This window comes from Cricetulus griseus (assembly GCF_003668045.3).
Source record: "Cricetulus griseus strain 17A/GY chromosome 1 unlocalized genomic scaffold, alternate assembly CriGri-PICRH-1.0 chr1_0, whole genome shotgun sequence".
Lineage (NCBI taxonomy): Eukaryota > Metazoa > Chordata > Mammalia > Rodentia > Cricetidae > Cricetulus > Cricetulus griseus.
Genome location: NW_023276806.1, coordinates 67,161,191 through 67,176,953, shown reverse-complemented (window position 1 = coordinate 67,176,953; position 15,763 = coordinate 67,161,191). Strand labels below are relative to the sequence as shown.

The 15,763-nt window shown below is 44.5% G+C and overlaps 1 protein-coding gene across 1 annotated transcript; it reads right to left on the bottom strand.

Moving 5' to 3' along the window:
* Positions 1-1,987: 1,987 nt before the first annotated feature.
* On the bottom strand, positions 1,988-14,685 carry LOC100759428 (Fc receptor-like protein 2). Its single transcript, XM_035451333.1, has 7 exons — positions 14,655-14,685; positions 13,356-13,376; positions 11,183-11,449; positions 10,679-10,960; positions 9,223-9,510; positions 8,581-8,859; positions 1,988-2,316 (listed from the first exon to the last, which is right to left on the bottom strand). The coding sequence occupies exons 1-7, from the start codon at positions 14,683-14,685 to the stop codon at positions 1,988-1,990; spliced, it is 1,497 nt and encodes a 498-aa protein (XP_035307224.1).
* Between the last annotated feature and the right edge of the window lie 1,078 nt (positions 14,686-15,763).

Sequence of the window (15,763 nt, the reverse complement as noted above, 5' to 3'; positions counted from 1 at the left end):
CGGTTGGGGGCCCTACCCTGCCTGGGGAGTGGTGGGTGGATGGGGTGGGGGGTAGGTTGGAGGTGGGGGAGAAGGAATGGGGGTGAGGGGAGGGAGAGGGAGAGGGGAATTACATGTGAAACAAGCCTGTTCCCTAACTTGAATTAATAATAATAATAATAATAATAATAATAATAATAAGAGAAAAAAAAAGAAATTTCAGATCCTCTAAAGCCATTTGCATGAAAATATTTAAGAGCTTGCAGACTGGATAGTCCTCAAAATAAATCTGTCTGTATTGAAATATACATATGTACTATAATATACATATACTGAAACATTACATGTATAGAAATATTACATGGTATCCTATAAATATGTCCAATTATTATGTTAAAAAAATGTTTACAACAGTTTCAAGAAGGCATGTATACATGTATGTGTGAGTTGTGTTCATGTGTTTCACCACAGAAATTCTTTAAAATTAAGTTGTTGAATTTAATTAGACACTAATATAATGTGCAATTTGTAGAACAATCAATTTAATTATTAATTCATCCATCTGCACACATTTATTATTCATAATCTTTTTTTGGTAAGTATCAGTTACTTACCAAAAATTAGACTACACGACTTTTGTCTAATTTTTATTTTTTTCTATACATCATATATAAACTTTATTATACACATCTATCACTTAAGCAAATGGCTTATAAAGATCTTCCAAAGCTAGTTCCTTCCCAAATCAAGAAAAGAAATTAAGTACTCATGATTTCTTTTATTGTTTGTGCTTTATTTGATCATATTTGAGTAGATGGAAGGCCCAGGCACATGTGACCCTCACTTGTGCCCACCTCTTCATCTGCCCAAGAAGACAGCTAGAAGAAACTAGAAAGGAACAATGCTTTTCCAAGCTTGGCTTCCAGGGACTAGGGGACTTGGGCTTTCCTTAGTGCTGTTGGAACTTTAGCTCAGAGCAGCATCATTTTGAGTCCTGTTGGAGGATGAGCCACAGATGAAGCCTTGAAGTCCAGTGGGAACTATGGGCTATCCAGCTGGTGAGGCCCAAATGCAGAGAACAGGAGGTCTGATGGTGTCTGGGTCTCCAGTTCTTCAGGAGGTGCTAGGTAAGACTGCTGTATAGAAAGAATGAGAAGAAGTCAGGATGCAGAGGCCCAGCAAAGGATGTGCAGACATATTCGCCGAATTTCCTAAGAAGATGTGTGATGCAGAACGAGGAAAAAGCCAGCGTGAACCACAGTAGCCATCCTACATCCTGTCCCAGCATCCCAAATCAGCCCCTGGGGTTTCTTCCTAACCATGGACTTTCCCTAAATATCCTCATGAATGTGTGAAATCCTGATTTTTATCTTGACTCAGTGAAGACATTGGACTAGAGGTCACACTTTTCTGACAAAGCGAATGAGCCATAGAGCAGTTGGTTACTGCTAGTCTGGTACTTGGGGGAGGCTGGCCTCTAGTACTCAGTGGGCCGAAGCTGGGACAACAGTGTTCCTGGCTCCTTCTCTAGTCACAGGCTCTATGGACATTTGCAGCAGTCCTCAGACTTCATTTGCTCTGACGCTCTGGAATCTTTGCCTTTTATGGCCTGATTCCTGGACCTGACTTTCTGGGCCACCAATGTCCTTCCAACACAACCCACCAGCCTGTCTTCCACCATTAGAATCCAGGGCTTCATTCCAGTGAATAGAGCTGCCAAGGAAAGAGCTCAGAAGAGCTGAAGAGACTTCACAGTAATGTAATCAGTGTCACTCTGACTAAAACCACCCAAACTCATAACCATAAAAATACTAGTGTTTTGTCTTTTAAGATGGCCAGTAAGGGCAAATAACACGAGCATACAGGGCAGTCATTTTTATAGCTCAGGGCCAACGCAATGTTATCTGAGTGTGATACCCTTAGTGCATTCTACTGTAGAATAGGTACAGGAAAGAAAGCAGAAGATGGTAGCCTAAGGAAGGGGCTCAGCCCCATGTCAGCTCCATCATCACCCACCTTCACACACAGCTCCAGCATCTTCATCATGTCCACAATCAAAGGTCTCCACCTGGTCACATTCAGCCAGGCTCTTTTCTGTCCCGTTGCACAGGGCTACCTGAATGAGCACCGGCAAAGCTTCATCAACTGCTGGTGGATACAACATGGCTATAGGTGTGTGGACGGCCGCTCCGCAGCCCAGCTCTCGGCACACAACAGCCACATCCTTCATGTCCCAACCATCATCGCATACAGTGCCCCAGCGGCCTTCCTGTTCCACCTCTACACGTCCTTCACAGGCATGGGGACCATTCACCAGACGCACTTTGGGTGGGGGTTCTGCAAACAGAGTGGGTGACGTTGCATTAAAGAAATACATACTTGTAAGCAGCAAGTATCTACAGCAGTGGGGGAGTGAGACAGAGGTACAGTTGTAAGACCCCCGGAAAGCCCAGGCCTCCAGGATCTCAGCCCAGGACCTCGGCCACCCCAATCACCATTGGGAGTCGAAAGCTTGATGCAAACTGCACGAGGCTTTATTGTTGTTTAACGAGCTAACCCCATGTTACCTTGGGCCTTTCATCTACCCGCTGTGGAGGATGGTTAGGTAAGATAGCTCAAAGCCTCTGCATAGAGATCTTGTAGGGCAGCGTAAGGGGAGTGTCTAGGGGTGCGCACAGGCTCAGGATTGGTGTGCCTCCGGGCTTGGAGGGCTTGCCCTGTGTTGATTAGCCAACTAGTTGTTATGGCCCATAGGCCCTCCCAGGGTGGTTGCTATGTTCTGCGAGTCATTGCTGTGCACTCATCCGTAAAGCACACCCAGAGCTGTAAAGCATAGCACCACCAGCTAACTTCTGATTGGTTCCTTGCCACGAGGCAGGCATCTAACCTCTTAGTGACTAAGGCAAGGTCAGACAAGCATGTGTTCGGCTGTTATGGCTGTCGAAATGGGGAGCTGGTCCCTTCACAGTTATAGCTAATGTTAATTATTGGTTGACAGTATCTGGAATCACAAAGAGAAACTTCTTCAGGCACCATCAATCAGAAATTATCTAGATTACATTGGCTGGTGGCCATGCTTGTGGGACACTATTGATTAGGTTAATTTAACTACAAAGACTTGTCCACTGTAGGTTCTGGTATTCCCCAACCCTGACTGTATAAAAAGGAGAAAGTTGGCTGTGCCCAAGCGTCGGCTCTGGTGACTGTAGATGGTATAGGACCAGATGCTTGAAGCACCTCCTGCCTCAACTTCTTTTTTTCTCTCTATTTTTATTTAAATTAGAAAAAAACATTATTTTACATGCCAATCCCAGTTCTCTCTGCCTCCCCTCCTTCCTTGCTCCCCCCCAACGAACACCCTACCTATCCCATACCCTTTCTGCTCCCCAGGGAGGGTGAGGCCTTCCATAGGGGGTCTTCAGAGTCTGTCATATCCTTTGGGATAAGGCCTAGGCCCACCCCCTTGTGTCTACTCCCTCAACTTCTCTACCATGACCTTTGAATTGTCCAAGGGAAACACTTTTCCTTCAAGTCACTTTTGTCAGGTGTTTTTGTCATGGCAATAGGAAAGGAAACTAAAACGTGTAAGGAGTTGTTAAAGGTGGACTCTTGGAGCCTGGCTTTGCCTTGCTGCACTTTCGTCTTTACCACCACCTCACATCACCAATGTCCCCATTAAGTGGGTCTAGAAAAGAATTTTTGCTTACATTGTGAAACACAGAGATTCGGGGTTTGTTTTCCATAAGCTCAAAAAAAAACCTTAATGGCACAGAAGGATATAATTAAATCTTCCCTAATGATAGAGACTGAGATGCAGAATGGAGAAAGGCCTATTTTGTTTGTTTTGTTGCTTTTTAATAATGCTCCATACTTCCTTAATGACTTTGCCAATCAAAGGCCCATTTTTCTATGTGGAGGGTAGACTGGGCATATTCACACAGCCTGTTAATCTCTGAATTCTGCTTACTTTGTTATTTTACTTAGTTTGTGGAGATGGGTGTCCTGTGTTTACCAGACTGATCTTGAACTTCAAGCAATCCTCTTGCCTTTGCTATGTGTTACTGTCATGCCCAGGCTCCTTAAAAAATGGTGTCTTTAGGAATTAGAAAGGGACCCCCCCCCCCTGTCTGTCTCTCTGGTCTTCTTATGAAGCCTATTATTGCCTTGAACTCTCACAGTGATCTTCCTGCCTCAGCCTCACACAAATGTTGGGATTACAGCCATGCATCATTACAGTCTTTGGATACAGGATCTTTTACATGGTCCAGAAGGGCCTTAAACTCAGGATCATTCTCCTTTTCCGGAGATCTCTAAGATAAAATATAGGTATAAGCTTAACATTGTCAGTGACCAACTCTGCTTGTCTGTGAAAAAAAAAAGCTGGTGGAGGAATGAAGAGGAGAGAGCTCATGGATCCCAAGCCACAGAAAATTACATCAACTACTGATTTCCTGTTAGCATCACTTTGGGGAGGAGGCAGGTCAACTCAGAGGGATTCTCTATCATTTGCAGCCAGCATACCTTGTCTTACAACCACTCAGATCTCAGCAAGGTACATGAAAAAGGCAGATGCAATATAGGTAATAACAAGGCAGTCAGAGCATATAGGCAATATAGGCAATAACAAGACTGTTCTTCTAAGCGAGACATCACCTTCCATCCCAGCACTTGGGAGGCAGAGCAGGAAGATCTCTGTGAGTCTGAGTTCAGCCTAGTTTACATAGTGAGTCCCAGGCCAGTCAGGGCTGAATAGTGAGGGACTATCTAAAAGAAAAAAATAACATTCTCAAAACTGGATAGAGTAATGAGACCAAACTCATATAAAATTATAGAGACCAAAGTATAAGACTAAATGAAGAAAGTAGCTTAAATTAAAGAAAAAAAATGTAGACCTCAAATACTCCCCAAATACAAACAAAAATGACATTTTTGTTTGTTTGTTTCACAGAGAAAATATGCATAAGCTGACAGCATGTAAGACCATCAACCAAGTTTCAGTGATTTCTCTGAGGTAAAAATTCTATTGTAAGACCCCCGGAAGCTCAGGCCTCCAGGATCTCAGGCCAGGACCACAGTCACCCCAATCACCAGGAAGAGTCGAAAGTTTGATGCAAACAGCATGAGGCTTTATTATAGTTGTTTAACGAAGTAACCCCATGTTAGCTCGGGTCTTTCATCCACCCACCATGGTGCATGTCTAGGAAAGACAGCTCAAAGTGTCTGCATAGAGATCTTATAGGGCAGCATAAGGGGAGTGTCTAGGGGTATGCACAGGCTCAGGATTGGTGTGCCTCCAGGCTTGGAGGGCTTGCCCTGTGTTGATTGGTCAACTGGTTGTTATGACCCATAGGCCCTCCCAGGGTGGTTGCTATGCTCTGTGCGTCATTGCTTTGCACTTATCCGTAAAGCACACCCAGAGCTGTAAAGCATAGCACCACCTGCTAACTTCTGATTGGTTCCTTGCCACGAGGCAGGCACCTAACCTCCTAGTGACCAAGGCAAGGTCATGGCAAGCACGTGTTACTGTCATGGCTGCCGAAATGGGGAGCTGGTCCCTTCACTATAAGCCATATTTTAATAAATGCTAAATACAAGAACAAAGGAATATCTAAGAAATACATAATAAAGGATGGATTGATATAAAATTTATTTAAAATTATAAAGAAGGTCTTTTTATAAAATAACACATATTACACATGTTGTAGAGAATAAGTGTTGGGGACCAAAATATTTCCATTATGGAATGTCTTAAGGTCCAGCCTCCAGTTTCACTAAACAAGAGTACCAGGGAGCTCTGGCCCACTATTGTATTGCTAATTCAAGCAAGTCTGCTATTGTATAGCATAGCCTCAGTGTAGAATGCCTCCTAGTTTGCATCTCTACAGGACTAAGCATCTGAATAGGCCTGCACCTAGGCAGGAGGTTAGGTGTGTAAGTAACAAGGAGGACAGAGAGTTAGGAGCCAGGGAGCAGAGAGGGGTCAGGAGGAGAGAAATGGCCTCCTCATGGCCATGGAAGCATGGTTAAGAAACAGCCAAGAAGATGCTAAATAAACAAGAGACTCTAGTTTTACAACATGGAACTGAGAGCTCTCTAAAGATGACAAGATGCCTGTGTTTGCTCTTTATCACCGTTGGGTTGCTAGTGTAAGACCCCCAGAAGCTCAGGCCTCCAGAATCTTTTCCCAGGACTTCGGCCACCCCACTCACCATGAGGAGGCAGAAACTTGATGCAAACAGCAAGAGGCTTTAATGAAAGGTGGGCGTTTGTACAAACGGGCTCTCTCAGCATGCAGGCTAGAGAGCAGCCCGTCCCCCAGGCACAGGTGTTTTTAAAGGCAAAAACCACAAGCTTAGGGAGGGGCGTGACCAGAGTCATGGGTTCCTAGGAGGCCCTTTGTCTTGAGGAGGGGGCTGGGAATCATATGGCCTCCTGACCCACCAGTTGTAAAACCTGCAGACCTCAGGCTATGCTTATCTTGCTTGAGCAAATGGTAGCTATCTCTTTGTTTCATAGGGACCCTTAATTGTTAATTATTGACACATTGGCCAGTGGGGCAATCTGTTTCCTCCATGAGCCCCTCAGGGAGGGTGGCTATCTGGGAATTCTTGGTACCCAGTTATCTTATGGCCTTGTAAGCTGGTAGATTCCAGGCCCTAAGTCATAGTAGTGCCCTTAGCTTCTGGGTTAGGCTGCACTACATTCAGTTTGGAGAGTTTCCTTATCTGGGCTATATTTCTTTGCTAATTTTTAAGTCTTTCATTAGGAGTTTTCAAGTCTACGCTCCCCCACTCAGGCCGAACCTCATGGCTGCCGTGGCTTGGTGCTGAGACATGCTGGGCCTCGACAAATAAGCAAATGAAGACAACTTATATTAAAAAATTTTAAATGAGATAAAAGTGGTACTTGGAGGAAAACATAGTTTTAAATGCATTTGTTAAAAAACAAAAAAATGAAAAAGAAGTAAATGAATCAGAAAAATACTTTGGAATAATAAAATGATATTGACTTGAAAAGTAAAAAGTATAGAGGAAACCTGAATTTATTTAAAAAAAGAACAATACAGAAAGACCTCTGGTAAGAGGTCTTTTCTCTGGTGAGAAAAGGGGCCATCCAGGCACAAGGAGGAAAGAACACAGTCACACACTAGAAACTAAACACCAGACATAGTACTCACGAGTCTATGATGAATTTGAAAGTCTAGACTTTCCTATTTTGCTCACCTTTGGGGGACAAAGAACATCAAGTGTGTGGCATATGGTGTATGCAGTGTGTGTGCACAGGAGGAAGCCAGAGGAGCATGCCTAGTTGCTTCCACTAAAGCTCCCTGCTTCCTTCTCTGGAGACAGGGTCTTCTACAGGACCCCCACCTTGGCATTTTTTCAGCTTGTCGGGTACTCAGCAAACCCCTATGACCGTCCTGTCTCCATTCCCTGAAACAGCCACGCCAGGTGAGCAGCGAGGACCCAAACACAGGTGTGCTCAGACATGTTCAATGAGGAATCTTACTAACTTCCCAGCCCTGTAACAATAGCACTATAATAAGTGTTTTAAAATGATAAAAAAAAAAACTTGAAAAGGCTAATTAATGAAAAAGATTTGACAGTAGAGGTAACAGTCTAGTGGGCTCAGAATCTTTGACTAGTTGCAAAGACTTCAAATTGTAGATCATTTAAATGTCGATATAAATTCCTGGACACCGAATTTGTGAAGCTAAGAAAACCAAAAATCTCATGTATTAATAGGACGCAAGGGGGCAAAGTGTATGCTTAGCATTCTTGAAGTTCTGCATTTGATACCAAGCACTAAAGAAATAAAATAAATAACGGATGCAACATTTGAAATAAAATATTAGCTAGTTATATAAAGCTACTGCCTGTGATGACTAAGAAGGGCTTATTAGGGAAACTCAGTAATGTTCCATATTAGGAAACTCATTAATTCTCTCCAATAATGGATTAAAGAAAAAGAAGGAAAAAGGTCACACAACCATCCAGTCCTATTCACACAGTGACAACGCCTTACAAAGCTTCTCAGTTCTGGCTTCGGTTTCATCTTTGTACCTGCTCATGGCACTCCTTTTAAGCAACCTTGGGCAAACTGCATTACTTAAATTTTATCTCTTTGTTTGTGTAATAATTATGCTGCTATGAAAATTACATGATACAATCTTAGTTAAAAAATTTAAATCCAGGAATCTGTTTTGTTTGTGGGTTTTTACTTTTGTTCTTAACTACAAAGGCTGGAGGGAGCTCCATAGTCACTCTGAATGAGCCCCACTGAGCTCGAGGATGCAAGAGCACCACCCCCCCTTTTTCGTGTGGACATCTGCGTTCTCTCTCCATGTTTCACCTAGCCCGCCCCTTACACTGACCTGATTCCCGATTTTGCACACACGTGATTCAGTGAAAAGCAGACAGGAAGGAAAAGCATTGGGCAGAGCTGCTGTTGTTAGGACTGAAAAGTATGGTTGGAAGTAGAGAAGGGTCCCCAATGGAGCTCCAATGCCCCAAGGGATGGGAGAGTACAAGGAAAAGGAAGAAAGCCATGGCTTGGTATAATGCAAGTTGCACTCTAGAATGAGACATTAAATTATCCTACCTGTGACGTTGAGTGGTACCACTTGACTGCGCTTCATCCCCCAGCCATTGTCAGCCTCACAGGAGTAGTTCCCAGAATGCCCTGCAGTCAGAGTGAGCTTAAAGGATGCTTTTCCTCCAGATGGTGCTGAGGTGTTGCCCAGAGTGATATTTTCATGATAAAACCAGTACAGAATGGGAGGAGAAGCTCTCTTGTCTTCACACTGAAGCTCTGCCACATCCCCAATGAAGGGCAGCACCCCAGGAACACTGATGGAGAGGAGAGGGCTCAGCACTGGAACTGACAGAGCACAGTAGAGTGTCAGCGAAAAGGTGTGACTCACAGCCTGCCTGGCTTCACTCAAGCCCCTTGTGTTCTTTCCCAATGTCTCACTGCTTGGTCTAACCCTCCAGGGAAGGATCCAGCAGAACTGCTATGCACTGATGAAGAATTCTGGAGAGCAAGCTTCTGATTATACCACACAATCTGCCTCGTGTTCCATGTCTGTGCTCTCTTTCAGCTCCTCTGACACCGCTACCACTTTTAACTTCACCAGAAAAACAAATGCCCTTCCCAGCCACTTCATGCCTTCCTTGTACCTTGTCACACTTTCGAACATCCCCAGCTGGGAGTTGCTGGCTCCCGATTGGGAATGCGGCTTACCTTTCACTGTGACATTCACTACCTCACTCTGGACAAGGCCGTAGCTGTTGTCAGCAGTGCAGTAGTAACCCCCGGCGTGACTTTCGCTGACAGGAGCGATCTCCAGCTCGGCTCTCTGGGAACGCTGGCTTTTCTTCCCCACACTTTCCTCTGTGTCCTCTCTGTGCCAGGAGTACGTGATGAGCCCAGTGCCGTTAGCCACAGAACAGACAAGGAGCAGCGTCTGCCCCTCAACTCCCCAGCCCCCTGGAGACTGGATCTCCATGGAGACTTGAGACACAGGGATCCCTGTGAACAGAAGACAATTGTTAAAGACTGGGTGGGGAAATTCAGTACCGGAGGAATCCGGTATAACCTGCTGGTAATTATGGCTGGTCGATACAAGGAATTAAGAGTCCACCCTGGTTTCCTGGGAATGGAACATATTGAAGAGCTCTGTACAGGACCACTCTGCAATCTGATGCTCAATAACAATCCTGTTCTGCCCTTCCTGCTCTTTTCCCTCTCGTGTGACCACATCCCACAGCGTTCTGCCCAGTCTTGACTTCCTTGTGAACTTGAGGCAGCAGGAAAGAGGCTGCGGTCTCATAAACAAGGAAGTTTTCCAACCTGAGTAACAACCGAGTTCTGCCATTTAATAGCTGCAGTCTCTATTTCTGCTCCTCAGTTGTTCTCCATAGCATTTGAATAACCATAGTAACCTCACGGAGTTCTCAGGAGATTGGCTGAGATGCATCCATCAAGCAGTCTCTCTCACGCCAGCACCATTCACCAGCGCCAATTAGTGATGCTGCCAGCCTCTGGCTGGATAGAGAGTGCTGCACAGCACTTAAAAGTACATGCAATGGGGCCAGAGCAACCACATTTAAATCCCGGGTCTGTATGCTGGGTTCCCTTAGACAAGTCTCTGGACAACTCTTTGCTTTGGGTTTCTTCGTCTGTAAAGTAGGGAGAGTCACAGTACCCATTTTACAGGCACTACTCATAAAGGTATCTCACAGGCCACTATGAGGACAAAATGTTTAACTGCTCCGAACAGCATCCTGCATGTAGTAAATCTTCCTGTCTTCTGCAGCTATTTGTGAAAGCCAGAGAGTCTAGAACAACACAATAGCTTTAGCTGGGATCTGGAACATAGTAATTAGTTTTTCAAGTGATAGGCTGTTACTGTCATTTCAAATACTATTATTTGTGCCTTCTTTGCACCATCTCCTAACTGGGGGTCTCCTCTCATAGACAGAGGCTATTCCTTCATTGACCTCTTAGTTTGCTGAATAAAGTTACTATTGCTGCTTTTCTGAAGGGGAGGACAAAGTCATCGGAAAATTAGTGTTCAAGAGCCCCAGTGAGCCATGGTACCTTCCACCCTCTGGGATAAGGAGGAGCCTGCAGTCTGGCTGGTGCCCCTGCTCTCCCTGCCTGACTTAGCCCCTCAGCCCAGCCCAATGATGCTCACTCTCCACATCTATATAGGACCGGTAACTCCGCTTCAAGACACTGCGAGATGCTGTCATCGCCTCACACCAGTAATTTCCAGAGTCTTCTTTCCGTATTGCCGATATCGTAAACTTTGCTGAGCTCCAACCTGACTGCAAAGTGTTGCCATCTTTGAAGAAGGAATACTGTAACTGGGTCGTTGCCCTATCTAAAGGGAGCCAGGTGTTGCAGGACAGGGTCACTGAACTCCCCTCTATGGGCTGCAGTGAGCTGGCTGTCATCCCAGGGGCTGGAAAAAGCTCTGGAGGGAAGAGTGAATAGGAAGAGACGACACGACTTGTTAGTAGTGGACTACATGGTCCTCTAGAAGTGACTGATGAGCAAGACACACATATCCATATCCCAGGACAGACAGCCCACCACCATTTACCATCCCTGGTTAGTGTCATATGCCCTGTTCCCTGGCTTTCCTACACAGGCACTCTCCTTCTTAGACACATCCACTCAAGGAATGATCTCCTACCTTGGACACTAAGTCGTGCATCTCTTGATTTTTCTGTTGTGTCTATAAATAGGAAAAGTTTCCTATCTGCCTTACAGGAATAGTAGCCACTGTCACTGAATCTTGCATTCCCAATGGTATAGCTCAAAGCACTGCTATAAGTAGCTATGTGAGATCCATCCTTGAAGTACTTTAGCCTCTTTATGTCATAATTCTTTTCCCCCGTGCAGCTTATGGATACATGGTCTCCTTCATAGGCATGGCGTGGCACGCTGATGCTCAACCAGTCTGCAAAAGAAGCAAGGAGGCAGAGAGTAACAACACTGACCCTGCCTGGGAAAGGAGGGGTCTACATGTGTCTAGAAGATGGGGACCCACAGTGCCTGGGAACCTGCTGGCTCTGCTAACTTTCTGGCTCAGCACAGTGAGCTCTACTTCATTAAGTGATGTTTCTTCTAAACATGCATTTTGGATGTATGTTAATGGATTTTTATGCTGTTTTCATCAGCTCCCAACAGCTGGACTAAATATGGGTTTAAAATGAGTCTACTAGCTAAGTGAGATGGTGCAGGTCTGGAATTAATGCTATTCATGAAGTTGAGGCAGGTAGGTCACAGATTCAAAGCTACAGATTAAGTTTAGGGTGAGCTTGGGTGATTTAGTAAGACTCTGCTTGCAATAAACAATAAAAGGGGTTGGGTATAAATAGCTTCATGGTGGAGTCCCTTGTCTCCATGGACCAGACTCTGGACTCAAGCCTCAGCATTCCTTTTTACCCCGACTAGAAGATTCCAATTGTATCTCCTTACACCTATTGACATGGCCTCAGGTCCCCCATGGCAGCTATCATTAACTCCCTCTGCTTGTCTCATATTTGGAAACACTGTTTAGTAGCACGATAAACTCAAAGTCCTTCCTTTGCATGTCCTTGTCCCTAGATGAAACTCACAGGGCACTGAGACCCAAGCTCCAGAATCTCCAAGTCTCTGGAGTCTACTAAAAACTCGTTCATTGCCATGCTTGGCCCTGTAGGATCCCCATAAAGAAGAAGTGGAGCCGTTGCTTCCCCCATAGAACAGTGGTCATCAGGATTGATGGATAGCTTGGTGTTTTGGATCTGCCCGCAGCAGGAGAAGAAAACACAAATGATTAGGCCCTGCTCTGAACACTGGCTCCACATCACAAGACACAGTCCTACATGGTGAGACCTGAAGATATTTAACTGTAAATATTTTAGGAATAAAATCAGTTTTATTACAGAAATATTTGAGATGTAAGATTTATGAGGCCAAATGGAGAATGATCCAAGGGGTAGGAGACAGAGAAAAATGGTAACAGTTTTCCCTGAGACTAAAATAAGGATTTAACTGCAAGACACTAGGTTCATGGTCTTGATTTCTGAGATTTTCCTAGAGCTGTAGTTCCTTGAATCAACTACAATTATGGGATATGTACACATTTTATACCAATTCTGAGAGTTTACTGGATCCCATGAGGTTGCTCTAGAAGCACCTCTCCCCACTAAGTAATTTAAAAACATTTTTGTTTAAAATTACAAACCTGGGTACACAAGCATCATCTCCTCTGTACATTGTAGAGTGAATGTGTTCTCAAAAGCTTAACCAAAGAAGAAAGTCTAATTTCCCAGGCTACCATGAAACTAAGAGTTTTCTTAATTTCATTATATTAAAACCCCAATGAAAAAGGAAAAGCACGATAGACATTGGATTGTTTTGATCCCAGTAGAGACCTAAGGGTTTTCATGTCATCTGCAGAGCACCTTCTCAGCCTCTTGCTGTTTCTCTGCTATAAATATATTGTCAGTCACTGCTTCTGGTGAGGATGAGGATGTCCCCCCCCACCCCAATGACTTCACAAATGGCTTTCCCTTCGCACTTAATCCCTTTCCTGTCTGAGGGGCCAGCAGCAAATGGGAAATAATTCACTGTCTTGATAGGGTCAGGATAGTGTCTTCTTCCCATCCATCACCAGCTGGCAAACAGAGGTAGTGGTGGCATGGTGCATCCTGCCACAGCTCATCAAGGGGCAGGAGAGTGAGGTGCTGGATCCTTCTCTTTACTCCAGCCCTGGCTAAGATCCCTGTAATCTTCTGCTAAAAGGCTTCACTAGGCAGGACCTCCCATGCCCAAGAGAGTGAGATCCCAGAGAGCTAAAGGAATGAAGAGTTGCTTACCGGACTGGACTCTGACAGGAGCTGTGAGGGAAAAGAGTCAGAGAGATTACACAGGACCAAGGTCTTCACACTTTGTCAAAGGCTATAGCGCTCTGAGGATCCCCAAGCACTTCCCCCTCGTTTTCTTCCTGTTTCTTTTTCTGCTTTCCCTTTCACCTTCCCTCCTTCATTCCCTCTGTTTTTCTCTCCACCTTTCTTTAATCCCCCTTTTCCCACTCACAAATGACAGTCCTATGGAACCCAAGATTCATTTTTATATTCCTAGCACATTATAAGCAGCCCTTGGCCATTCCTAGAAGTTTGTGTTTTGCAGACAAATTTTCAAGAGCTTCATTTATTATCTCCTCTTTCATCTTCTTTATTTAAATATTTTTATTTTTTGAGATTAAAATATAATTACATCTTTTCCTCCCTTTCCTTTCCTTCCCCCAACTCCTCCCATATTTTCCCTGCTCTTTTTCAAATTTATGCCTTCTAATTGGTGTGTGTGTGTGTGTGTGTGTGTGTGTGTGTGTGTGTGTGTGTACACCTATACATAATACAACCTGCTCAGTCCATATAGTGTTATGGGATTTCAGGGATGACCAGTTTGAATTGGATAGCCAACTTGAGGGCTCTATCTTTAAACTGTCCAGACTATTTTTCTTAAGAGAAACCACCTACAAGGAGCACCCTGGATGTCAGGATCACAAAAGAAACACAGGGTCTGCTCATATTTCTTTGGCATCAGTTCTCTTTCCTCTGCATCCTAGACATACTACTGTGTGTGGGACTGTGTTAGAGGGTCTTATTTATAGGCACAGTCCATGGTGTACACTATGGTTAGCCAGACTTGAAGTCTATGCAATGTCTAAGTTTATGAAGATAAGAGTTCAGCCAAAAATGTTGACTCTTGAAGGAAGTAGAGTCTGAGCCTTGGGGTGTAAAACTTACATAAGCTGTGCATGACATTCACTGTAAAAGAAAATTCATTTGAAGCCCTTTCAATGAAAATCTATTGTTTTCCTAGATTTCCTAGAGATCAAACAGAAACAATAGAGACAAATCACCAGCCTTTAGTAAGGACACACACACACACACACACACACACACACACACACACACACACACACATCTTTTCCTTTTTCTGGGAACCTTGCTTTGCTCAGTTCCCATTTGCATTATACTTGTCAGTACTGGATCAGAAGCAGAAACCCAGCTTTCCACACTCCAGAAGCTCAGGAAGGGTGTCTGGGAATGCCCAAGCAGAGGTGGCTCTACCCTGGCACAACCCAGGTCTTTTTGCAGCATCCTACTTACCCAGGGCCAGCAGCAGTGACCACAGCAGCATGAGGCTGGAGGCAAGCAGTTCCATTTGTGACAGGTGTAGCTCAAGTCCTTAGAGCAGACAAACTATGGATCTAGGGCAGAACCCTGGTTCAGCAGGGATCTTGCTAAAATAGAAAAAAGGAAGTAGCAAAACTGTCTGTTAATCAGTCCATACCCTAACCCAGTGGGTGCTGCAAAAGCAAATGTCCTTCCTCTTTATCAAGTTGCTTAGATATGTGCGCACTGGTGTGAAATGATTCTTAATGTGCCTTTCTTTTACAGATATGCTTTCCATTGCGTTTGACTTTACAGAGACTACTGAGTTCTGGGCCCACAGAGATTCAACTCAGGTTCTAGGTAGTTTTCAAAAATATATCTCCTTTATTACTCAAGAAGCAGTTCCTAATAAGTGGCACCATTGCCATCCCTGGATTGACTCCTCTCCAGAGGTTGATCCAGACTAGGCAGCAGAGAAAAGAAATGGTGAAAGGCTTTAGATGTTATTGTGGAGCAGTATGCATGCACTGGGGACCCAGAAAGACCCATTCCTGCTCATCACTTCTGTTCAGAAGATCTTTTAGCCAGATCCAGATAGGAATTAAGAAGCAGGATGAACACAGCATGGCCACTTGAGACTTTATCTCCAAACTGTAGTAGAGTGATCTGAAGGGCCTTGACTCACACAGGAAAGATTCTTCTTACACTCCAAATAGCACAGAAGGATATAGGTGCATGTGTGGGGTAGGTGTTGAAGCAGAGGGGGGTTGTATAACTAGCTGTGCTAGTTGGTTTCATGTCAATTGACACAAACTACAGTTGTCTGGGAAGAGGGACTCTTGACGGAGAAAATGCTTCCATAAGAGTTGCCTGTGGGCAAGTCAGCAGTACATTTTCTTGACTGATGATTAATGTGGATGGCAGAGATCACTGGGAGCATACTGCCCCTGGGCAGGTAGTACCGGATTATTTAAGAAAACAGACTGAGTAAGCCACGGGAACAAGCTAGTAAGCAGTATTCCTCCATGGTGTCTGCTTCTGTTCCGGCCTCCAGGTTCCTGTCCAGACTTCCCTTCATGATGGATTGTGACCTGGAACTGTAA